Raw genomic sequence first — 26,258 nt, 5'->3', positions numbered from 1 at the left:
ATCTTAAAAAAAAAAAAAGAAAGAAAAGAAAAAAGAAAAGAAAACATGAGTTTAATTCCAAAAACCCAATCTAACAATTGTCTCGAACTCCAGTCCCCAGGGATCCAAGGCCCAACTCAGACCTCTGAGGGTGCCAGAAACATGTGATGCACATACACACTGGCAAAATATTCATGCACACTAATAGAATTAATTAATTTTATTAGAAAATAAATTATAGGCTGGTGGTATATAGTTTAGTGACAGTATGGTTTTTCGTAACAGGGTTTCTCTGTGTAGCCTTGGCTGTCTTGGAATTCACTCTGTAGACCAGGCTGGCCTCGAACTCAAGAGATCCATCTGCCTCTGTCTCCCAAGTGCTGGGACTAAAGGTGTGCCCAGTGACAGCATGTTTTGTAGTATGCACTAGACTGGGTTTAATCCCCTACACTGAAAATAAAAGTAGCTAGGTACAGTAGAGAATGCCTGTAATTTAAGCATAGGAAAGGCAGAAGCAGGTAGATCTCAGAGTTCTAGATCAGCATGACTCTTCACCAGTGGCTCTTAACCTGAGGGTTCAAGGTGTCACATATCAAGATGTTTATACTATAATTCCTAACAGCAGAAAAATTACAGTTATAAAGTAGAAACAAAATAATTTTATGGTGGGAATTCCTCACTACAACATGAGGAACTATATTAAAAGTGGCTCGGCAGTAGAAGGCTGAGAACCACTGTTCTATGTATACAGAAACAAAATGTGTGTCTAAGTATACAGAAACACACACACACAAAAATACACTCATAAAGCCAGGCTGTGGTGGCGCACGCCTTTAATCCCAGCACTTGGGAGGCAGAGGCAGGCAGATTTCTGAGTTCAAGGCCAGCCTGGTCTATACAGTGAGTTCCAGGACAGCCACGCCTACACAAAGAAACCCTGTCTCGAAAAACCAAAAAAAAAAAAAAAAAAAAAATACACTCATAGATTTCTTATCATGTACAAAGTATTGAAACGGTTGGGGGAAAAAAAAAAGTCAGACAGGGTGTTATACTCCTTTAAATAATTCTAGCATGTGTAGGCAGGTGGATCTCAGTTCGAGGCCAGCCTTGTCTAAAGAGTAAGTGCCAGGTCAGTCAGAGCTACACAGAAAAACCCCGACTCAAAAACAAACAAACAATAAAAGAATTCTGTTAATTCAAAATAAAGGCTTCCCATTCCATCTCCCAACTTCAAGAATTCTGAAAGCACACTGTCTACAATCACCGAAAGGGTTGGCTAACAAATAAATGCAAGCCATTTTAGAGCACTCAGAAAAAAGGTTAAAAGGTGAATTTAGTACTGTCAAAACAGAAAGCAATTCTAATTTTCAAAAAGAACTTTAAATGATTTTCTCCCAAGACCAACAAGATATATAAGTAAATAAATATTTCCTGGGGTTGAAGAGATGGTTCAGCCCTTAAATGCACTTGTTGCTCTTCCAGAGCACTCAGGTTTGATTCCCAGCGCTCACGACTCTCACAACTGTCTTTAACCCCAGTTTCAGGGGATCCAATATCTTTTGACCTCAATGGGCCCTGCATGTACATTTACACAGGAATACATACAGGCACAATAGCCATACACATAAAAAAAAAAAAACCCTAAAACAAAAATTTTCCTATTTAAACAAATAAATAAAAGTAATTGAAACCAACTCTAAGAAAGGTGGCAGCTTATCTTGTGAATGGATCTTCAAAGATCCACAATTTTCCCTCTTATCTTTTGAATAGACAAAAATTTCAGCTCAATCATACCTTTCCCCAAATTAAAATTTGCTATTGTTCTTTTGCACTTCTAGCAGGGTCTTTTCGTTTAGTCTTTTTAAGCAAAGACTGCCTTTAGTTTAAAAAAAAAAAACAAAAAAGATGGTGGTGGTGGGGACACAATCACCTAACATTACATTTCTGAATATATTTTCACTTGCAAAATTGTTTTTATTTTGTAAATGCCCAAACTTCATGGATTCTGGGTGAAAACTACCGTAAAAAACATGAGTCTTCCAGTAGAGCAGTAGTGACAAAAACCCTTTAATCACAGGACTAAGGATCTGAGTTCGAGCCCAGCAAGGACTACAGAGCGAATTCCAGAATACACATGGCTAGAGGGAAAAAATCCATCTTGAAAACATACAAACAAACAAACAAAAAACACTCGACCACCAACAAACTACAAATTTCTATCTACTGAGGTCTAATACTCACTTTAGTTTTTGATGAGGTTTACTGAAGAAAGTGGCTTTATTACTAAACAAAAAACATGAACCACCACTAACTTCAGGTTTTCCAGGTAAGAGTTATCAAAGACTACTCAACACACTATAAACGCCAACCTCAGAGTACAAAAGTGGCAGGCAAAACTGATACCACAGCACAATTTCAGAACTATTCACAACTACCAAAAACAAAACAAAAAAAAAAACAAAAACCCCAAAACGAAAAAACCGCACCCATCCTTATGTAAACTTTTGCAGTAAACTTCCTGAGCCTCACCTTCGCTTTCACCTACCCTCTCCAAAGACGCCAATTGACAAAAACTCCCAAGAGTCAAACGCCCCACAGGGAAAAACGACTGAAAAGTTATTATATTTAAGCATTTAAACAGGGTACTTCCTCAGGCTACAGCCATTTTACATTCAGTGTCTTTAATTTTATGGGTTGGGACGATTTACCATGGAATAAAAACGACTAGTTAAGCCACTTCAACCAATCAAACTTCCTCCCCAATGGGATGAAGTTTAGTAGATAACTGGTAAAGACAATCTGAAGGAAAAGGTCTCCCTATCCTGGAGAACCGCGACTCCGGGCGTGGACGTTCCCTTTCCCCCAGATAATTCCACATTTGACTTACACGACTTTTTCCTCGTTAAGTTTCTCATAACTGGAAAACGGAAGCCTTCGGCTCTTGTTTTAAAGAAAGATAAAAATAAAAGAATAAAAACAAAAACAAAAACAAAACCCCGAGTAAACCAAATAACTCAACCACTCTCAAGCCGGAACTCTTGGGAAGGAGCCGCAGCCGCAGGTGAGCGTTTCCGACCGGGAACTGAAGTTGTATTCGGAGAGCTCTGGAACCGCCGCGGCGACGCTGGTGTGCAAGGCTCCTCCCGTTGCGGGGGGAGGGGGACGTTCCAACGAGGCGACTCTCGGTTCCTCCCGTCCACCCCGGCGGACCCACACCCAACCACCTGTGCAAGACCTTCTTCCAACTAGTTTACATAGACGGCCAGTTAGACAGCCGGCGGAGCCCGTGCCGGGACGACTCGAGGTCTCCTTCTGCTCGGAGTCCCGAACCCGCACTCACCCGGCAGCGGCGGGGCTACGGTCAAAGGCGACTCGCGGCGTCTGAGGACGCGTCCTCAGCTTCTCCGACCAGCAGAGGTGACTAGCCCACAACCATAACAAAGCTCTTCCCAAAATGGCTGCCCGGCCCACAAGGCCCAGGAGGGGGCAGAGCGGGCGAAGGAGGAGCGACGACCTGCTGGGTCCTCCCCCTGCCTCTTCGCCCCGCCTCCTTCACGCCCACTAGCAAAGGCGCACGCGCACGCGTCCGACCCTGCTTCCGTGTCCCCGCCCGGTCGCCTGCGGCTCGCTCCGTAAACGTTGGGCTGCTCCCGCAGCGGTTATTTCTCACCCTGCCCGCGGCGCCCTTGGGCTCTACACGGGCCGGTCAGCTCTCCCTTCCACGAAGCCTTCTGCCTTTCCTGGGACCGCTCTTGACGCAAGGACCAGCCGAACTCAGCACGCCCCCTTAAAGCTCCCTGTCGGATCATCCGGCCTGGGAGCACGTGAATATGGGTGGATCTATTTATACCAGTTTTTCCCGCCCCCATTCTATCTTCACCTTCTCACACTTCGATTGTGAGCCAGATGCTTCGCCAACTATTAGAATTAGCAGACAAGTAGCGGAAGAGCGTGTTTTCCTAGTCCTGTCCACCTTTATCCCTCCTTTCCCACGCGCGGAAACTCCAGTCCTAGGCGTGCCATAGACACACACGCTCCGGCTTCCGGACTAGAGGCATGCGCGGCGGTGTCGGCGCACTACCCGCCGGGAGTTTTAGTTCATGGGCATTGCAGGCGTTACGGAGCCTCCTGGGTGGAGGATTGTTTTCTGGGCAAATTAGTTTTACTACTTAGAATGGAGGAAGTAGCCAAAAAAGGGTCCCTACGTAAATGAACTCTCCTTTTTGTCTTCAGCTTTTTACACAAGGATCCAAGAACGCTCGAAGTACTTAGTGTCTGTTCCTTTGGCCCGCAGATGGCAGGTTGGGGCGTGGGAGAGGAGTCTTAGAATAAACCATACAGTGGATAAATTAAAAAATGATGTGACTTCCTTGGATGACCTCCAAACCCAAAGCCCGTAACGCCACACCTTGATTCATAGAATTCTGAATGTTGGATCCCAGTCTTCTGTATTCCTTAATGTAACTTCTAGGTAATAGTAAGAGAATAAGGTTAAAAACAAAATCACCCCTTCTTTCTAAAATAAAATAATTCCGTAGACCAACTCCAACTCTCCTCCTAGCTTCTTCCAATACTGTTACTGGGGTTGTTTCAGAAATCGTACTCTACCTTCCTGAACTGGTTAGAAAGAATATGTGTGTGTGTGTGTGTGTGTGTGTGTGTGTGTGTGTGTGTGTGTGTGTGAGTGTGTTAAACTGGTTAGAAATCCTGGAATAGAGACTTGTAAGGTATCGGCAAGCCGACTTCAATTAGAATTAATATTTTAGACTAGCCCTCGGGGCTCCAGAGGCAGCTCTGTGGTTAAAGGCACTTGCTGCTCTTACAGAGAGCTTCAGTTCAGCTCTCAGCACCTATAGTGTGGGAGATCCAGACCTCTCGCCACAGTAGCACTTGTACTAAAGTGCACGAACACACACATTAAAAATAATGTAAAATAACTGAGGGAGGGAAGCATTCAAAACCGGAAAGAGGAGAGTCGGAACTTGCTACCGTTAGTTCCCAACCGGACCCATTTTCCTGCCCTCAGGAAGTGGGGGCTGTGTGATTCCAGTTGCCGGAAGTGTTGTTTCGGTGTTTCTGGTTGAATTTGTTGTTCGACTTTTGCGCCGTGCGATGGTGGCAAGTATGTTTCAGGGTTGTCAAGGGTACACTTTGGGAAGGAGGTGGTGGTGGTGGGATCACTAAGGATTGGTATATAGGAGATGTATAATTACCCCAAGCGTCTTTTTTTTTTTCTGAACCAAATTTGAAGCGAATTTTAATTAAATACTGGCCAGGTGGATGGACTATGGCCAGGTCCATACCCGGGTTCCCAGGAAATGGCCACCCCAAGCGTCTTAAGGACCTTTTCTGTCTAAATTCCGCTCCTGTCGCTAAAATTTCAACTTGAAGCTCCCAGTTTGTGGTAGTTGCGTTGGGGAAATGAAAACATTTGGGCATTTTTTTTTTGTGTGCATTGGGCGAGTTGACCATGGGCTTTTTTAGTTTTTAATGTCCACATCACCTGTCTCAGGGCTTCAACCTGTCACATTATAATCCTCCAAAATTAAAAAACACGTGCTACACTGGTTACTGAGTTCCAAACGGTGAATTAATATACAGAAAGCATTTAATTTCATTGCCTGGTTCACAACAACACGATTTTTGTGGCTGTTCTCATTTTTAGTGTAAAAACTCCACAGCCCCGAAGTACAAAATAACTAAAGAGGATAGATAAATAGTGGGAACAGCAGGTATAACTTTCAGTTTTAAAGATGAGACACTGGTGCCTAACGAAGTGGTAGAGATGTTTGCTAAATCTAGATGTTCAGTTTCACATTGCTCTTTTTGTTAAAACCAAACAGCCCAAACTAAAACTATTCTTTAGAAAGCAAAACAAAAATTATTTCCTTAATGTGTTACTCTTTGGAAATTAAATACATAAAATAAATCATGGTTCATTGAAAAGATTTTCATGACAGGGTTTCTCTGTGTAGCCCTGGCTGTCCTGGAACTCAACTCTGTAGACCAGGCTGGCCTCGAACTCAGAAATCCACCTGCCTCTGCCTCCCAAGTGCTGGGATTAAAGGTGTGTGCCACCACGCCCGGCAAGGACCTCAGATCTCATTACAGGTGGTTGTAAGCCAGAATGTGGTTGCTGGGATTTGAACTCAGGACCTTGGGTCGAGCAGTCAGTGCTCTTAACTGCTGAGCCATCTCACCAGCCCCCTCATGATTTCTTATAAATGTATAAAATGTAGACCATTAAGTGATATCTTGTTTTATGTATAGGACATTGCTTCAAATTCAGCCATCCCCCTCAACTGTAAAAATATATGAATCAGAATTGCTTCTTCCCTGGACAAAACTCTGAGTAGAGACCAGAATGCTTCACTTCATCCAGAAAATTTCTGGAGCATCTTCAAAGGTTAGTTGAGCACTATTTGTCAATAACTGTCTGTCTGGCTATGGAATATATAAATGTATGTATTCAAGTGAGGAAGGAAAATAATGGGCAAATTATAAATAAGTAAAATGTTTACTATGTCAAGTAGTAACTACTATTATACATCAGGGAAAGAGAATAGGGAATATCAAGAATAGAGAGGACCAGGAGAGAGCGGTCTGCTTTGTTGAAAGCACATACTGGGCCTTTAGTTTGATCTCATCACCCATGTTGGGTGGCTCACAACCACTGTTACTCCAGCTTTAGAGGACTTGATGCTTCCTCTGAGGCTACCCACACACAGAAATAAGAATAAATCCTACCAGAAAATAATAGACAGGATTCTATAACATGAATAGAAGGTTAGAAAAGGAGAACGGCCATGTAGGGAGCTGAAGGAAAAGATTTCTAACTGAAGACGAAAGAGTAAAGACCAGTGTGAGATGGTTCCCAGCATGAGATCATTCCCAGCATGTGTGTGGGGCTCACCAAGACTGGAAAACAGCTGTTCCTTGTTTTTTTAATTTCAAATAATATTTTTTAAAGAGGGTTTTCTGTTTTTGTTTTTAAATGTGTATACACGAGTGTTTTGCCTACATGTATGTCTGTGATCCACTTACATGTAGTATGTGTGGCGGCTAGAAGAAGGTATAAGATCTCCTTGGAACTGGAATTTACAATTGGCTGTAAGCCATCACATTTGGCAGAAATCAAACTTGGGTCCTCTGGAAAAACAGCCAGTGTCCCTAATCACTGAGCTATCCCTCTAACTCCTAAATTATTACTTTATATATGTGGTGTTATTCCTATATGTATTTCTCTGTACCATGTGTTCTTGTTTTTAAACTTTGTCTCCTGGTTCTGTTTCCTTTATAGATGCTGAAGAACCCTTTTACAGTGAGACTCAGAGCAGGCAGAATTGATATACTTTCTCCCAAGACATGTCTTCGGCAGAACTTTTCTTCTTTGTCTCCAAGAACTTGGCTTTCCCCATCATTTCAAGTGTGTATGAGGAAGATACAGTGCTATCATGCGTCACCATGCAACTTTAAAAAGCAGAAGGAGGCAGTCCTTCCTCCAAGGAAACGAAGGACCATCACGTACCTACTTGATAGCCCAAAGCCAGCCTTATATATAACTCTGGGGGCGTTAATCCCCTTTACTGCTCCCCCACTCCTCATGGTAATAACAAAGTCTTATATCCCCATACTAGCTTTTACTCAGATGGCTTATGGAGCCGGTTTCCTAGCTTTCTTGGGAGGGATCAGATGGGGCTTTGTTCTGCCAGAAAGTAGTCCAGCCAAACCAGACTACATTAATTTAGCTAGTAGTATGAGTCCTGTTTTGTTTTCATGGTCAGCCATCCTATTTTCTGACAGACTCGATGAAGCCATAGTCACATTAATAATAGGTTTAGGGATAGCATTACACAATGAACTTTTCCTCTTACCAGATTATCCCAACTGGTTCAAAGCCTTAAGGATTGTAAGTACTTTAGTGGCTTTTATCTCATTTGTAGTCACTTTGATACTTGAAAACATTTATCCAGAAAAAGGGCCCAAGAGACTTAGTTAAGTAGAAATATAAAACTATTTTCTTGATATTATTTACAGTGTCTGTGGAGGCCAGAAGGCTGTTGAATCCCTTGGATCTAGCTTTACAGATGGTTCTGAGCCATTTAGTGTCTAGGCTTGGAGCTAAATTTGGGTCTATAGCAGTATATAGTCTTGAGCATTTAGCCGTTGCATTTTAGCATCACAATTCTGTTCCTCTTGTTTGGCTCCTTTTTCCCCCCTCCCACTGGTAGGAATTTATTCTTCAGACATAGTTTTTGTTTTCTAAAGAGTATTTTTTTTTTAGCCAGATGGTGGTAGCACAAATTTTTATCACAGCAGAAAGGAGGAAAAAGCAGGTGGATCTCTTGAGTTTGAGGCCAACCTGGTCTATAAAGTGAGTTCCAGGAAGGCCAAGGTTACACAGAGAAACCCTGTCTCAAAAAGACAAAACCAAAAAAAAGTTACAGATATCCATCTGCCTTTGCCTCCTGAGTGTTGGAATTATAAAAATCATTAAGTAACTTATCTGAAATTTTTCCTAATTCCTTGTTATGTCATGTAAGGTTAGTTTACCTTTTTTTGTGTGTGAATTGTATGTACCTAAACATTTCAGTGTCTTGATTATACTGAGAACAGTAAAAGACAAGATGAAAAATCCTATATTAGAGTCTAGCAATCATGAAGTCATATTTAATGAAAAGAATCCTACTTGTAGTGGTTTGAAGAGATTTAGCCCCCATAGACTCATGTGTTTGAATGTTTGGCCTTGTTGGAGGAAGTGTGTCACTGTGGAAGTAGACTTTTGACCCTCCTCCTAGCTGCCTGGAAGGCAGTCTTCTTCTGGTTACCTTTGGTACAAGATGTAGAACTCTTAGCAGTGCCAGTGCTGCCATGATCCTGCTTTGATGATAATGAACTGAACCTCTGAACCTGTAAGCCAACCCCAATTAAAGTTGTCCTTTATAAGAGTTGCCTTGGTCATGGTGTCTCCTCACAGCAATGGGAATCTAAGGCACTACTAAGAAGTTCATGACACCTTGAAAATAAAAGTCAAGTTTTCTGTCAAGTTTTTTTGGTTTGGTTTGGTTTGGTTTGGTTTTTCAAGACAGGGTTTCTCTGTAGCTCTGGCTGTCCTGGAACTCTGTAGACCAGGCTGGCCTCGAACTCAGAAATCTGCCTGCCTCTGCCTCCCAAGTGCTGAGATTAAAGGCGTGTGCCACCACCGCCCGGCTATTCTGTCAAGTTTTTATAGGACTTCTGCACTGCATGTCTAAGCCTTTTGTTTGTTTCTTTCATTCTTTTGTTTGATTTTTGAGACAGGGTCTTACTATGGAACTCTGGCTTTCCTGAAACTCACTATGGAGGCTATGCTAGCTGGAACATAGAGACATCTGCCTGTCTTTGCCTCTGAAGTGCTAGAATTAAAGGCATGTGCCACAACATTTGGCTTGTCTAGGCTTATTTTACCTGACATAACTTAGTTTTATGAACTGAATTGATCTGTGGCTCTCAAAGTGGTAGGCAATAGTGGAATAAGGAAACCCACTCACAGAAAAGCTGGTCACACATCTTAGCTCTTGTTTGGTGTTTTCTGACCATATTTAACCTACAGAAGCTTTTAGAATAATAGCTAGAGGGCTAGAGACATGACTTAGTGGTTGAGAGCACTCCCTTCTCTGCTAGAGAACCCGTGTCCAGTTGTCAGTGCCTGCGCTGTGCTAACAAGTTTTGGTGTTTAGATGTGGCCTCCGTGGGCACAAGACAAATATGTGATACACAAGCATAGGTGCAGGCAAAATACATACACTAAAATAAAAATTTTCAAATATTAAAATCAGGCATGTGAACTACATAAATCAGCTTGATATACTTAGCAAGTTCCAGGACAGCCAGTCCTACATAGAGACTCTGCCTCAAATAAATAAAACAATGGCAAAAGCATTGCTTTGGTTTGTTTGTCCTCCACCCATTGTAGTATGGGTCGAACCTAGTGCCACATACATTCTATACAAGACCTGCTACTGAGCAATACAGGCTAACAATTGGGATTTTAACTTGAAAACCTAGTCTGGGGTCTTGGGAATGTAGCTTGGTGGATAAAATACTTGCTTATCATGCAAAGCTCTCAGTTTGCTCCCCAATACCCCACAGACTGGGATTGATAGATAACACAAGTGTTCAATCCTAGCACTTAGGAGGTCAAGACAGGAGGATCAGAGATTATGTTAAGTATAAATCAAAGGAAATTATTTTTTGAATGTTATATTTTTGATATAAGCAGTCAAACACTGCTCTACAAGTTTTATGAGTAAGTTATACACACACACACACACACACATTTTCTCTTCAAGTAGTTCCTACTGTCTAAGTAAGTATCAACATAGTGACTGCTTTTCAGATGTTTTTACATTCCAGGTGATGATTGAGAAGATAATAAAATGGCCGTGTCCTGGCTGGTTTTGTGTGTCAACTTGATACAAGCTGGAGTTATCACAGAGAAGGGAGCTTCAGTTGAGGAACTGCCTCCATGAGATCCAGCTATAAGGCATTTTCTCAATTAGTGATCAAAGGGGAAGGGCCATTGTGGGTGGTGCCATCCCTGGGCTGGAAGTCTTGGGTTCTATAAGAAAGCAAGCTGAGCCAGCCAGGGGAAGCAAGCCAGTAAGTTAACATCCCTCCATGGCCTCCGCATCAGCTCCTGCTTCCTGACCTGCTTAGTTGCAGACTTTCTTTGGTGATGAACAACAATGTGGAAGTGTAAGCTGAATTTTCCTTCCCAACTTGCTTCTTGGTCATGATGTTTGTGCAGGAATAGAAATTCTGACTAAGACAGGCAGGTGTCATAACAGTAATAAAACTTTGCTGTTTTCTAGGATTTTTATTTTTTTTAATGGAACATATAGGATGTCTACATCATATTTTGTTCAGGTGACTGTAGAACCAAGAAAAGCCACTGTTGGTACTGATGCTATTATTGGTCATATGTAGATATGGATGTATATACATACATACACATTTGAATTCTTTTTTTTTTTTTTTTGGTTTTTCGAGACAGAGTTTCTCTGTGTAACCGTGGCTGTCCTGGAACTCACTCTGTAGACCAGGCTGGCCTCGAACTCAGAAGTCCACCTGCCTCTGCCTCCCAAGTGCTGGGATTAAAGGCGTGCGCCACCACCGCTCGGCCACATTTGAATTCTTAAAGAACTCAAGTTCTTTAGCAACTTTGGGAAAATTTGCCAGTTTTATGTGCTAAGTTGGCATAGTGTATATAAATTAATAACCATACTGATATATACCTATTTCTCCTCATCTGTTCAAAGTTAACACACTGAATTAGTATTGATTCTGTGTGGGTTTGATTACAGACACTAAAATAGTCTCCAGATAAAGAACAAAGGAAGAAATGTATCAACACTGCAACTTGTTCCCTTTTTTTACTCACCACCTTTTAACTACTCTTTAAGCTTTTAAACTAACACCTAGTACATCACACGACTTTCAGAAATTGGACCTTTACATAGTTATATTGTTACATAATTTGTTATATTGTGATTGTGATGGGCTTTTATGTGATATAATTAGTGTTTTTGTAAAAGTGAGTATTTGGGACCATGGAGAATAAATACCATTTGAGTATGATAATGGCCACCTACCTGACCAGACCAGATGCATGGAGCAGATAGCCCTCAAAAGGAAATAACTTCCTTTTGATTTCACTGATTTCACATTTCTAGCCTCCAGAAGAGACAATAAACTACTTTGTTTCCCCCTTATTTTTTTTGTGTGTAGTGTGTATATGTGTATTTTGCATATGTGGAGGCCCAAGGTAAATGGCAGAGATCATTCTCTGTCACTGTCACTTCCATTTTAATCATTGATGTGGGGTCTCAGTCAAACCCAGAAGTGGTTCATATGGACAGTCTTTGCTTGCTTGCTTGTTTGTTTTTTCAAGACAGATTTCTCTGTGTATCGCTTGCTGTCCTGGAACTCACTCTGTAGACCAGGCTGGCCTCAAACTCAGAAATCTGCCTGCCTCTGCCTCCCAAGTGCCGGGACTAAAGGTGTGCGCCACCACTGCCTGGCCCATGTGGACAGTCTTGATAGTAGCTTGCTCTGAAGATGTCTAATCAGCATTGTAGTGAATTTATGAGATCTGAACTCTGGTCCTAACATTTAAGCATCAAGCCATCTTCTCAGCTCTTTTCCTGAATTTCTGTAGCATACTGTTAACAGAAGCAATAGCAAACGAGTACATTAGCACACCAGACCTACCTTGGACTTCTAAAGGGCTTAGCAGGTAATGGAACAGTTTGAAATGACTGGTGGGGTTTTGTTTGTTTGTTTTTGTTTTTTATTTATTTATTTTTAATTTTTTTTAAAAGATTTTATTTTATTATTATAAATGAGTACACTGTAGCTGTCTTCAGATGCACCAGAAGAGGGCATCCGATTTCATTATGGGTGGTTGTGAGCCACCATGTGGTTGCTGGGATTTGAACTCACGACCTTCAGAAGAGCAAATGGTGCTCTTACCCGCTGAGCCATCTCACCAGCCCCATTTTTTAATTTTTTGAGACAGGGTTTCTCTGTTTAGCCCTGGCTGTCCTGGAACTCACTCTGTAGACCAGGCTGGCCTCGAACTCAGAAATCCACCTGCCTCTGCCTCCCAAGTGTTGGGATTAAAGGCCTGTGCCACCACCGCCCAGCTTGTTTTTATTTTTTTATTTTTTAAATATACAGAATAGTATAGGCTGGTAATGGGAGGAAAACGACTTTCATAGGTTCTTCAGATTCTACTCAACTCTTTTCATGAGAAAGTACTTTTTTGCTTCTAAGTTACTTATATTCAATTATTTCAAGTTTTCCCCTAATCTCCAATGTGTTGTCTTCCAGAGAAACTAGTCATATTTTCAAGCTAACTGCCCAATTTCACTTTCAAAGTACTAATTTTCAGGTGAATTAAAATGTATACTTTAAAAATCTGTTACAGTGGGGCTGAAGAGATGGTTCAGTAGTTAAGAGCATTGGCTGCTCTTTCAGAGGTCCTGAGTCCAATGCCCAGCAACCACATGGTAACTTACAACCATCTATAATGGGATACACAAGTGTACATGCAAATAGAACACTCATAGATAAATGAATTGTAAAAAAAAAAAAAAATTAATCTGTTACAGCTAGACATGATGCTATACACCTTAAATTTCAGCACTTGGGAGGCAAAGTCCAGTGGATCTCTGAGTTTGTGATCACCCTGTCTACATAGGGAGTTCCAGGCCAGCCAGGGCTACAGAGTGAAATTCCCTGCCACAACCACTACCTTTGGTTATTTCAAAGTAGATTTCTCTGTCTGTCCTGGAGTTCACTCTGTAGACCAGGTTGGCCTTCAACTCATAAAAATCCACCAACCTCTGAGCCCCCCGAGTGCTGGAATGAAAGGTGTACACCACCACCCCTCAAGAATTCCTTTGAGACAGGACTGTAACATAGCTGCTTCTGGCCTGGATCTTGCTATGTAGAGTAGGCTAGCCTCAAGCTTATGGTGATTTTCCTTCCTCTGGTCAAGTAATTAAGACTAAAAGTGTGAGACACCACACCTGGCTAAAAACTGATTTCTCAAGTACATTGCCAATGGTCTTTAAAAGAAAAAACAGTTTTTCTTTGTTTATCAAGGTGCTAGGTATTAAATGCAGGGGATAGTGCATACTAGGCAGGTGTTGTTTCCTGACTCCCAGCTGTAATTCTGTTCCCCAATTCTTGTGTTTTATGTAGCCTTAAGCTCTTGTCCTCAGCTTCCTCCAGTATACCAGGGCTTCAGGTATCTGCCAGCACATATAAAATGGACAAAGTACTTAGAAACACACTGACATTTCCAAACATTTTGGAGAAAGTCACTTTAATTTCTCTGAAAATGGAATTATGTAACTAAATGTATACATTCTTAAAGTTAAAAACAAAAGCCAGTGTAATAATGGATTACACAGTTTTGTAATCCAGTAATGCTAATGAACTAAGTTAATTCAAAGAAAAGAAAATAGTTAAATTTTATTAATTAGTACATTCTTTAAAAAAAAAAAAAAGATTTATGTATGTGAGTACACTATAGCTGTCTTCAGACACACCAGAAGAGGGCATCAGATCCCATTACAGATGGTTGTGAGCCACCCATGTGGTTGCTGGGAATTGAACTCAGGACCTCTGGAAGAGCAGTCAGTGCTTTTCACCACTGAGCCATCTCTTCAGCCCCTAATTAGTACATTCTTTCAAAAACAATGTGTTATCACCTGAGAAATAATACACATTTAGTTAACTTTTCAGGGAGCTTCTAAACTAACCATACATATTCAAATACTGAATGTCCTGACATTACATTTCTGCCTCAGCCAGTTAAGTCTAAAGTCTACAAAACTTCAATAAAGTGGTTTTAATTGACTAGCAGAAATTAAAAACAATGGTGATAGCCTTCAGAATTCAGCAAGAACAACTCCTCAAATGACTATCAAGGAAAAGAAGCTTTTTAGAAGCAGTCTTAGATCCAAGGTAGTTAAGACTTACAATTTTTATCTATAAAAAATTTCCACATATACAGGTTAAATCCCTAGTAAAGATCTGAAATGCTTGGGACTATAAGTGTTTGCATTTCAGAATACACCAGATTTTAGAATATTTATGTAGCACTCATCAGCTGAATATCCCTATTCTGGAAATCAGAAATCTAAAATGATCCAATATCCAAAACTTTTTTTGGATTGGATGTTCCCATTCAAAAACTTTCAGATTTCAGAAGAAGAATTCTCAAAGCTGTACCTACAGGGCCATGTGTGGTGGCTCGTGTGCTTAGAAGGCTGAAGCAGAAAGAATATTGAGAGTTCACCATTAACCTGGGCTAAAACTATCAAAAGTTGTAACTACAATTCAGCTTTTTCCAGGCAGTAACATTATACTAAGTTATTACATAAGGTTACCCAAGTACAGCATGTTAAACAAAGCTTGATAATCTAACAAAAGTCGCGCTTCCTAAAACTAAACAGATCATTTTGGTGACTACCTAGAAAATAAAGAAGAAACTTCTAAATAATAATGCCTGGACGACTCTCATACTCATTACATACCATTTCAACAAAAAACTGTCATTAAGGAACTGAAGAGATGGCTCAGTAGTTAGGAGCACTGGCTGCTCTTCCAGAGGGCCCCAGCACCCACATGGCAGTTCACAAACATCAGTCAGTAATGCTGACTGATTGCATACACATGTTGTACATATAGACACACACATACACACAGCCATATCAACAAAAATAAGTAAATTTGTTTCAAAAGAACTCTCACCAAGAGCCTATTAATTCCTTACTTGCATTCTCAGAACCAAAGACAAATATACTTTTAGACTATCAAAAGCAAAACCTATCTAGATACCTAGATATTGCTGGGCATAGTGGCACAGGCCTTTAATCCCAGCACTTGGGCGGCAGAGAAAGACAGATCTTTGTGAATTTGAGGCCAGCCTGGTCTATATAGAAAGTTCCAGAATAGCCAGCGCTATCTAAGGACCGTATCTCAGAAAACAAAACAAAACAAAACAAAAAAACCTAGATATTTACTATCTGTTCTTCCTAATGTTCTGCTGCCAATAAAATAATTGGGGGAAGTGGAAACCCCTGCCATGGAGAGACAGTTTCACTGGCTTTTCTCTCTAGGTTACATGACACCATGGAAACTATGTTCTCGATCAAATCACAAATTATAGAAAAATTTTAGGTGTCTCATGTCCTTATATTATACACAGGCTATGTTTCAAATTGAATTGCACTGGAGAAATAGCCAAAATGTACTATTTCCAGAAGTTTCTAGCAAACAATATTTTTTAAAGATTCATTGATTTTATTTATATGACAACAGTGTAACTGTCTTCAGACACACTAGAAGAGGGCATAGATCCCATTACAGATAGATGGTTGTGAGCCACCATGTGGTTTCTGGGAATTAAACTCAGGATCTCTAGAATAGCAGTCAGTGCTCTTAACCGCTGAGCCATCTCTCCAGTCCACTAGCAAACAATACTTACAATTAAGAATCTATTGATAACTGAATAACAGTAAGGCATAATTACCATTTGTATTGTTGCTAAGTTTTGCAAATTTGTTGAGTACTTTTTTAATTTATATTCATATCCATTCTCATTCAAATTCTTAGAAAATCACTCTTTATTCATCTATCTATTCAATACATGGAATACTCAAAAGAATCAGAAGATCATATCACAAATATATGTTTGATTTGCAAATGGTCAGAACCTACATTTTCAAATGTTCCTTGTGGTTTTGTGCCTTCTCCGTCATAATACAGCAACACCCCCTTCACAACGACTAGTGATCATATTACCAATTTCGGTCCATGTATCTGAATGAGGGTTGTAAACTTCAACTGAGTCCAAAGTGCCTGGGGCCAAGAAATCATGGCTAGAAGATCGGCCTCCAGAAACATACAGAAGACCATTGACTGCCACAACACACATGCCTGCTCTAGGCACTTTCATTGAAGCAACTTCAACCCACTTTTCCTAATAAAATGAGAAAAGAATTAACATTAGTACCATCATAAAATGATAATAAAATCTCTGAGAAATCATATATGTAGACTTTACATGTTTAAATTCAAACAAACCAATTAAATAAATACAACATTTTAAAATAAACTTTTGGGTATGTGTGATAAAATAATGAGTCTAGAGAGAAATAATAGTTAAACATATCTAACTATAAATTATGACCAGGTGATAATAGAGAAATCATATAGAGAGACTGGAGAGAGGGCTCAGTGGTTAAAAGAACTCAATGGTCTTGCAGAGAACTGAGGTTCAGTTCCCAGCACCTACATGGTAGCTAACAACCACGTGTAACTCTAGTTCTAGAGGGCCTGACACCTATCTCTTCTGGACTCTTCAGGCACTGCATACATGTAGTACAAAACATTCATGAAGGCAAAACACCCATACAAATAAAATAAAAACAAATCTGTTTAAAAAAAAAAAAACATAGGAGTCATTGAAGCCAAAATTCTGAGAACCTAAGTTTATAAAATGCAAGTAATACATTCAAAATGAAAAGATCATCAAGTACCAAGGGGAGGGGGGAAGCTTATATGTTAAAATACTTTTTGTTTTTAAAAGATTCTTCAGGGGCTGGCGAGATGGCTCAGCGGGTAAAAGCACTGACTGCTCTTCCAAAGGTCCTGAGTTCAGATCCCAGCAACCACATGGTGGCTCACAACCACCAATCATGAGATCGGACTCCCTCTTCTGGTGCGTCTGAAGACAGCTACAGTGAATTACACTGGAGGGAGCAGGCTGGAGCAAGTAGGGCCAGAGCAAGCAGGGCCGGCAGAGGTCCTGAGTTCAATTCCCAGCAGTCACACACGTGATGGCTCATGCCCATCTGTACAGCTACAGTGTACTCATACACATAAAAAAATAAATCTTAAAAAAAAAAGATTCTTCAAAGTTTTTATTTAGATAGCTGAAGAGATAGCTCAGCAGTTAAAAGGACTTAGTTCATGTGGTTTGGAAAAGAATGGCCCTATAAGCTGATAAATTTGAATGCTTGGTCACCAGGGCGTGGTACTATTTGAAAGGATTCGAAGGACTAGGAAGTGTGGTCTTGTTGGAGGAAATGCGTCACTAGAGGTGGACTTTGGGGTTGTGAAAGCCCATGCCAGCCCTAGGCTCCGTCTCTCTTTCTGCCTAAAGTTCAGGATGTAGCTCTCAGCTACTGCTCCAGCACCTACCTGCATGCCACCATGCTCTCTACCATGATAATGGACTAGACCTCTGAGACTGTAAAGCAAGCCTCATTAAATACTTCCTTTCATAAGAGTTGCTGTGGTCATGGTGTCTCTTTACAGCAATAAAACAGTGACTAAGATCCCTTTGACTTCCTTTTGTTGTCTAATTGCTCTAGCTAGAACTTCAAGTACTATATTGAATAGATAGGGAGAGAGTAGGCAGCCTTGTCTAGCCCCTGATTTTAGTAGGATTGCTTCAAGTTTCTCTCCATTTAGTTTGATGTTGGCTACTGGTTTGCTCAATATTGCTTTTACTATGTTTTGGTTATGGGCCTTGAATTCCTCATCTTTCCATGAAGGGATGTTGAATTTTGTCAACATCTAATTGCATCTAATGAAATGATCATGTGGTTTTTTTTTCTTTGAGTTTGTTTATGTAGTGGATTACATTGATGGATTTCCATATACTGAACTATCCCTGCATCCCTGGGATGAAGCCTATTTGATCATGGTAAAAGACTGTTTTGATGTGTTCTTGGATTTGGTTTGCAAGAATTTTATTTAGTATTTTTGCATCAATATTCATAAAGGAAATTGGTCTGAAGTTCTCCTTTTTGTTGGGTCTTTGTGTGGTTTTGGTATTAGTATAACTTTTTTTTTTTTAAGATTTATTTATTTATATGAGTACACTGTAGCTGTCTTCAGACACACCAGAAGAGGGCATCAGATCACATTACAGATGGTTGTGAGCCATGATGTGACTGGGAATTGAACTCAGGACCTTTGGAAGAGCAGTCAGTGCTCTAACCTCTGAGCCATCCCTCCAGCCCATAGTAAGTGATCTTAACTGATGACCTATTTCTCCAGCCCCAGAAGATTTTTGCTTTTTTTTGTTGTTGTTGTTGTTTTTTGTTTTAAATGAAGGAAGCTACATGTGGTGGTACATGCCTTTAAATCTAGCACTTGTGAGGCAGAAGCAAGCATATCCTGGTGAGCTAAAGACCAGCCTGGTCTAACTAGTGAGTTCCTAGACAGCCAATGATACATCATGAGGCTCTGTCTCAAAAAACAGTAGTAGTAGTAATAATAATAATAATAATAATAATAATAATAATAATAATACATTATAGAAGTAAGCTGGAGAAGTAGCTCAGCAGTTTAAAGCACGTATTGCTCTTCCAGAGGACCCAAGTTCAATTCCCAGCACCCACATGGCAGCTCACAGATGTCTGTAATTCCAGTTCCAGAGGATCTGGCACTCACACAGACACACATACAGGCAAAACAGCAATGCACATTAAATAATTAATAAATAAAACATGTAAATAAAAAGGAAAGGAGAGAGCTGGAGAGTCAGGTAGTAACCTAGTAACCTTAACTAAGAAGTTAAGCATACTTGCTCCTTCCAGAGGGCCTGAGTTTAAACCCTATCCCAGTATCCATATATGGAGGCTCATAGCTACCTACACTACCTACACCTACAGCTTCTGGAGACTTATACCCTCATCTGACCTCTGCAGGTGTCTGAACACACATTGAAGGTACACAGACATAAACATATAACTAACCTTTATTTTTATTTTTAATTAATTAATTAATTAATTAATTTGGTTTTTCAAGACAGGTTTCTCTGTGTAGCCCTGGCTTTCCTGGAACTGCTCTGTAGACCAGGTTAGCCTTGAACTTGATCCACTAGCTTCTGCTTCCAGAGTTCTGGAATTAAAGGTATAGGCCACCATACCCGTCCCCAGATATAAGGTTTTGAAACTAAAATAGTAGATTACATTTGAAGGCTAAAAACAAAAATCTAAAATTACAAAGAACATCACAAAACTGGCAGAGCTGAAAAAATTTACATTTAATTAAGACAAATTAGGATGCCTTAGAGTTATGTTTGCAGTTAGAGAGAGCTTCACCTTTTTCAGAAAATGTTACCTGACAAGAATAAAGAGACCATAGGCTCACTTTGTATTGTTTCTTTCATTTCTATCAATGTGTAATACAGAACTATTAAACAATATGAACCAAAACTTACAGAAATTAAGAAAGAGACAGACAAACCCATTTACAAATGAAAATGTTAACACTTTTCTTTCATATTGGATGCCCTGGAACTGGAGTCACAGACAGTTGTGAGCTAGAAACCGAACCTGGCCATCCCTACAAGAGCAGCTATTGCTTTAGCCACTTAGCAATCTCTCCACTCTATACCACAACTTAAAAGACATTTATAGCTATACATGATAAAAAAATGAAGATTTATAATCTGCCATCTTAGTTTCTAATTTAACAAATTAGAAAAGGGCAAAGATCCAAAATACACACACAAGAAAAAATAAAAATAGAAATAATAAAAAATTGACAGCAATTAACAGAGATTTTTAAAAGTGATGTGTAAAGTTTGTTCTTCAAAAAGAAGAAAAAGAGCTGTGTGGTGGTGGTGCATGCTTTTAATCCCAGCACTTGGGAGGCAGAGGCAGGTGGATTTCTGAGTTCGAGGCCAGCCTGTTCTACAGAGTGAGTTCCAGGACAGCCAGGGCTACACAGAGAAACCTGTCTCGAAAAAAAACAAAACAAAACAAAACAAGACACTAAGCATTTGAGCATTTGAAATGGTCCAACCCACCTCTTCGAAGGAGTACTTTTCTACAGTGTGAAGGGCATCTTGTGTCTCATTCCACCCTCCAATAGCATAGATGGAGTCATTGAGTGCTGCCACCCCAAGATATGCTCGTCTGGTTCCCATAGGAGGAAGTGGAGACCAGCGCTTGGAAAGTGGATCATAAACTTCAAAGGAACGGAGCTCTAGTCCCTCATTGCTGATTCCTCCAACTGCATAAATTAAACCTGAAAAATAAGAGATTTGTGCTTAGTTTCTACTGAACAGGTACAGACTAACCAGGTGGCACAAGCCTGGGATCCCAGCACGCAGGAGGCAGCTGCAGTCAGACCAGCCTGCTGTACAGAGTGAGTTCCAGGACAATAGCTAGAGCTACACAGTGAGACCTTGTCTTAAAAATTAAACAAACAGACAGACAGACAGACAGACAAACTGTTTGCATAACTTAGGTGTTGATAAAAGAGAAAACGACAACAATGGAAGGCACATCAAATACGAGACAGGGTTTCTTTGTGTAGCTCTAGCTATCCTGGAACTCACTCTGTAGACCAGGCTGGCCTCGAACTCAGAAATCCGCCTGCCTCTGCCTCCCAAGTGCTAGGATCAAAGGCGTGCGCCACCACCGCCCGGCTTTATTTTATTCTTTGAAAAAAAGAACACTTTATTTGTGTATGCATCTGTAGTTCTATAAAAATAGGATGGTATAAAACCAATACGAACACTTACTGAAGACTACAATTCGAACAAAGGATAATAAATTTGGTTCCACATGCCATGTAAAGGATGTTGAGTTCAGACATCAATTTTCAGGGGTCAGTTTGTTTTTTTTTTTAAAGATTTATTTATTTATTTTATGTGTAGGAGGACACACCAGAAGAGGGCATCAGACTCTATTACAGATGGTTGTGAGCCACCATGTGGTTGCTGGGAATTGAACTCAGGACATTTACGAAGAGCAGTCAGAGCTCTTAACCGCTGAGCCATCTCTCCAGCCCCAGGGGTCAGTTATTAATGTCCACCATCAGGTTGGCAGGCCGGCCAGCAGGCAAATTTACCCACCAAACCGTTTTTTTTAGCACCTATCTGAAGTTTCTTCTATTTTTGATTTTTTTTTTTTTTTTTTTGAGACAGGGTTTCTCTTTGTAGACCAGGCTAGCTTTCAACTTACAGAGATCCATCTGCCTCTGCCTACCAAATGCTGGAATTAAAAATGTGCACCACCAACCATACCCTGTAACTAGTCTTTGCTATTTTATGGGTTTTTCTTTTTCCTACCTGTTATTCCTCCTTCCTCCTATCACAAGAGAGGAGAGAAAGAAGTAAAGAGGGGAGAGAGAGAGAGATCCCCAAATCTAATTTCTTTCTTCTTGTCTTTTTCTTTGATCATGGCTACTAACAAATGACAACCAACCCCCCTGAATGACTAAAACCCACCAATCCTCCTATCAGGGTTCTAGCATTTTTTTACCCTCTGAAAAGTTCCCAGAATTACAAATGTTATAAAACCAAAGAAATTATCTGCACTGGCACAACCATGCCTCTGCTAGAGCACAAGGCCAATCACTGTCAGCCGCCGCAGACAGTCCACAGCCGCCGCAGACAGTCCGCAGCAGCCCCACGTCCCCACACCTGGAGTTAAAGTGAAAGCACATTCTTACTATATTTTTATGGATTTTTAAAAAGAATCATACATTTATTTTGTCTATAAGTACATTGTACACTGTTGCAGTCTTCAGACACACCAGAAGAGGGCATCAGATCCCATGACAGATGGTTGTGAGCCACCATGTGGTTGCTGGGATTTGAACTCAGGACCTCTAGAAGAGCAGTCAGCGCTCTTAACTGCTGAGCCATCTCTCCAGCCTCTATTTCTGCATTTTTAAAAAAGAAACCCAAGTTCCAGAATTCTCACTACAATATCTGGCTTCCATCTGAAGTTTTTAACTTAGTTTTCTTTATTACAGAAAAATTGTTCTGGCAATACAGACACAAAATTTCAATAATACAAGAGGTAAAAGCCAGAACTTCTACATTAAATAACACTACTTCTCCAATAACAGAGCTAAAACATATTTTGAAAATAGGGCCTTGGGCTAGAGAGATAGCTAAGTGGTTAAGAGCACTGGCTGCTGTTCCAGAGGTCCTGAGTTCAAATCCCAGCAACCACATGGTGGCTCACAACCATCTGTAATAGGATTTGATACTCTCTTCTGGTGTGTCTGAAGACAGCTACAGTATACACAGACATAAAACTGAGAAATAATTCTTTAAAAGAAAAAAAAAAGAAAATAGGGTCTCAAATACTTCATAACTTACACCCATTTGCTTTATGTGTCATGTGCACATATGTGTGCATACCACAGGGCATGTGTTGAGGTTAGTGGACCATCTGCACAAGGTGGTTCTCTCCTATCATGTGGGTTCCAGGAATCAAACTCAGTCACACTTGGTTAAAGCTTACCAATTGTCTGCCTCTCAAACTGTTTTTATAAACAGATTTTCACACACACACACACACACACACACACACACACACACACACACACACGTCTTCTTGCTAGAGATTCACAGAGAAACCTTGTCCAAAGAGGACCCAGCACCGTGCCCAGTTCCCCAAAACTATTTTTAACATGACTTCTGTGTCTTCAAGATTATTATACTAATCAAGGCCAATTCTAAGCAAAACCACACATACATACGTATACAGCAAAATGATGACTACTGTATTGCTGGTAACTGAACAGAAAAAAATATTTTAGAAATACCTTGCATCTCACAACACCCAAAGTAGTATCTCGACACTGCCATGTTGCCGACCACTTCCCACTTATTTTCATCAGGATCAAATCGTTCAATGGTGTTGCCAATCTCAGCTCCAACCCATCCACCTGTAGCAAAATGAAAAATAATAATTTCTGAGACAAGGGAATCTTACTTATGACAAAGACTTTCGAAACCACCTATTCCAAGGATTTCCTGTTACAGATGGGTCCACAAGGACCGGAGGTGATCTACATTGACATGAAAAGTCAGGATGTAACTATGAGGAAACTTCAGGTTTGTTCTACTATCTTGTAGGAGAAATACAATTTTTCCAAAAACTTTTTTTAACTTTTAATGTTTGTAATAGTTTCACTATATAACCCTGGCTTTTATGGAACTCAGAGGTCTGCCTGCATCTGCCTCCTGAGAGCTGGGATTAAAGATATGTTCTAACAGGTGGTGATGGGCCATGCCTGTTGTGAGAGTTTCGGTTTTTTTAAAAAATCCCAGTTAGGTTACGTGAATATGTTTTTGTTTTAATCCCAGGTGTGGGATATAGCAGGTGATTATGATTTACCTCATTTACTAGCAAGGGTGTGATTTTTGTAGCTGCAGATAGTTTAGTTCTGGGGACTCTGGAGAGGGTATAAAGGGAGAGCTCTAAGAGGGCCTGTGGTGGCTGCTGCTTCTGCGATTGCTGGATTGCTGGATTGCTGGATTGCTGGATTGCTGGATTGCTGTGCTGGACAGCCGGATATTCTGAAGACGAAGAGTGGACTTGCCCCAAGGACCCCAACACCCCTAATCAGCAGGAAGTCACCTATAGAGGTCTATGTTCTCTTTTCACTCTAATCATCTCCTGCCTAGTGTTGGAGGGTTGGAAGGGAGGTAGAGGTATAAGAACCGAATAAAATAAAACAAACTTGCCAACACATACCTTTAATCCCAGCACTCAGGAGGCAGAGGCAGGCAGATCTCTTGAGTTTGAGGCCAGCCTGATCTACAGAGTGAGTTCCAGGACAACCAGAGATACATAGTGAAACCTTGTCTAGAAAAACAACAGTAAAAAGCACTAATACATCTGGGCGTGGTGCCACATGCCTTTAATCCCAGCACTTAGGAGGCAGAGGCAGGTGGATTTCTGAGTTTGAGGCCAGCCTGGTCTACAGAGTGAGTTCCAGGACAGCCAAGGCTACACAGAGAAACCCTGTCTCGAAAAAACAAAACAAAACAAAACAAACAAAGCACTAATACACCTGACCACAAAACTATCTTTCTTTTTTATTTATACTTTTTGTTTTTTTAGAGACAGCCCTTGCTGTTCTAGAACTCATTATGTAGACCTGAATGACCTTGAACTCAAAGATCTTCCTGCTTCTACCTCCCATGCCCCACTCCCCCTGAACTAGGTTTTTCGTTTTTTTTTTTTTTTTCCGAGACAGGGTTTCTCTGTGTAGTCTTGGGTGTCCTGGAACTCTGTAGACCAGGCTGGCCTCGAACTCAGAAATTCGCCTGCCTCTGCCTCCCAACTGCTGGGATTAAAGGTGTGCGCCACCACCGCCTGGCCCTAAACTAGTTTTTAACATGACTCTAATAGCTTCAAAATTGTTAATATTTAAAGCCAAGGTCAATTCTAAGCCATATTACAGTATACTATTTATTTAGGATGAATATAGGGACTTCAAAAGGCTTTTCATTCTCAAGTATCATTTTGTAAATACTCTCCAGGTGTGCTTGTGTGTTTCTTTGGCCCTGGTGTCACTGTGCAGTCCTGGATTCCCTGATCTCCAGGTGTGCTTGTGTGTTTCTTTGGCCCTGGTGTCGCTGTGCAGCCCTGGATTCCCTGAAGCTCACTCTGTAGACCAGGCCTTCAACTCAGATTTGCTTACTTACATCTGCCTCCTGGCCAATTATATTTGTGTTGTTTGCTTTTTAAGCTGGTTTACTGTTTTTTTAATTCTTTCTTTCTTTTTTGAGATTATAATTACATCACTTCTTTTCTGTTTTCCTCCTTGCAAGCTCTCCCATATACTCCTTTGTCTTTAACTTTATGGCCTCTTTTTTCATGAATTATTGTTACATACATATGTCTTTATTTTTTAAAGATTTATTTATTTATTATATCTAAGTACACTGTAGCTATCTTCAGACCCTCCAGAAGAGGGCATCGGATCTCATTACAGATGGTTGTGAGCCACCATGTGGTTGCTGGGATTTGAACTCATGACCTCTGAAAGAATAGTCCATGCTCTTAACCACTGAGCCATCTCTCCAGCCCCCATATATGTCTTATATATTCCTAAATATATGAGTACAGCCTGTTCAAATCTACATGCGACTTTCTGTCTGTTTACAGGGCTCACCTTTGGTAGTACATAACCTACCGCTGTGCTCTTCCCGGGGAAGACTGTTTCTCCACTCAGGGCGTTGCTTGGTTGTTTATAATTCTTTGTGTGGAGTTGAAGCCACATAGGCTTTCCTCCATCCATGTTAATGATGATTGCTGTTGTTCTGGCTCAGCTCATGTTTAGGCAGTCATGTTGGGAAGACTTCATGGTGTATCTTCTGACATTGCCTAAAAGGCAATCTTATAACAAACTGACCTACATTCTTTCCATCCCCTTTTCTGCAAAGATCCCTCAGTCTTAGGTGCTAGTTTTGTTTTGTTTTTGTTTTTGTTTTTGTTTTGAGACAGGGTTTCTCTGTGTAGCCCTGGCTGTCCTGGAACTCACTCTGTAGACCAGGCTGGCCTCGAACTCAGAAACCTGCCTGTCTCTGCCTCCCAAGTGCTGGGATTAAAGACGTGTGCCACCACCGCCCGTTACCCCCCAAAACAGTCTTCCCCTGGGAAGAGCACACCAGTAGGTTATGTAGTACCAAAAGGTGAGCCCTGTAAACAGACAGAAAGTAGCATATAGATTGAGAGAGGGTTTTATAGTGTAGCCCAGGCTAGCCTAGACATCACTGTTTTAGGGTTATTTGCAGTAATATTCCAGAGTGCTGGCCTTTTCTCCAATTTTTGAATTTAAAAATTTTCCTTCATCCATATATCACAACCAATATACAATTGTTATAGCACTCAAGAAGGAGAGGGAAAAGGATGGCAAATTCAATGTTTCTAGGGTAGCCTGGGCTACAA

At 40.7% G+C, this 26,258-nt stretch overlaps 3 protein-coding genes across 8 annotated transcripts in view; 1 reads left to right on the top strand and 2 right to left on the bottom strand.

Annotated features, from left to right (window-relative positions):
* The window catches only part of Gpbp1l1 (GC-rich promoter binding protein 1 like 1), a 37,997-nt gene extending 34,033 nt beyond the window's left edge, over positions 1-3,964 (bottom strand). The window contains exon 1 of one of the 3 annotated variants that reach the window (XM_031378295.1): positions 3,860-3,964. The gene's annotated coding sequence lies outside the window, so the exon portion shown is untranslated. Of the gene's footprint in view, positions 1-2,866; positions 3,014-3,319; positions 3,454-3,859 lie in introns of those variants that run through there. The other 2 variants (XM_031378293.1, XM_031378294.1) reach the window with 2 other exon arrangements.
* Tmem69 (transmembrane protein 69) lies at positions 3,605-9,025 on the top strand. Of its 2 annotated transcripts, none has more exons than XM_031378297.1 (3): positions 3,605-3,813; positions 6,250-6,385; positions 7,280-9,025. In XM_031378297.1, exons 2-3 carry the CDS (start codon positions 6,344-6,346, stop codon positions 7,976-7,978), a joined length of 741 nt encoding a protein of 246 aa, XP_031234157.1. In that variant the 5' UTR covers positions 3,605-3,813; positions 6,250-6,343; the 3' UTR covers positions 7,979-9,025. The 2 variants fall into 2 exon arrangements, with proteins under 2 accessions (XP_031234157.1, XP_031234156.1); XM_031378296.1 differs by lacking the exon at positions 3,605-3,813 and adding an exon at positions 4,104-5,101.
* A 7,111-nt stretch (positions 9,026-16,136) lies between these two features.
* Positions 16,137-26,258, bottom strand: part of Ipp (intracisternal A particle-promoted polypeptide) — a 43,067-nt gene continuing 32,945 nt past the window's right edge. For all 3 annotated transcript variants that reach the window (XM_031378286.1, XM_031378285.1, XM_031378287.1), the window contains exons 7-9: positions 23,122-23,244; positions 20,363-20,583; positions 16,137-16,516 (exon numbers count right to left, since the gene is read on the bottom strand). In XM_031378286.1, coding sequence (XP_031234146.1) covers positions 16,292-16,516; positions 20,363-20,583; positions 23,122-23,244 — 569 coding nt within the window. In that variant the 3' untranslated portion in view covers positions 16,137-16,291. The remainder of the gene's footprint in view (positions 16,517-20,362; positions 20,584-23,121; positions 23,245-26,258) is intronic.

This window comes from Mastomys coucha, unplaced genomic scaffold, assembly GCF_008632895.1.
Source record: "Mastomys coucha isolate ucsf_1 unplaced genomic scaffold, UCSF_Mcou_1 pScaffold18, whole genome shotgun sequence".
NCBI lineage: Eukaryota > Metazoa > Chordata > Mammalia > Rodentia > Muridae > Mastomys > Mastomys coucha.
The sequence above is the reverse complement of the archived record's forward strand: the minus strand, read 5'-3'. Positions and strand labels throughout refer to the sequence as shown.

Excerpts from the sequence above, each read along its gene's own strand:
- Tmem69 (XM_031378297.1), top strand. The coding sequence starts at position 6,344 with ATGCTTCACTTCATCCAGAAAATTTCTGGAGCATCTTCAAAG. Across the intron at positions 6,386-7,279 it reads TTTCTGGAGCATCTTCAAAG|ATGCTGAAGAACCCTTTTAC; the intron begins GTTAGTTGAGCA and ends TTTCCTTTATAG.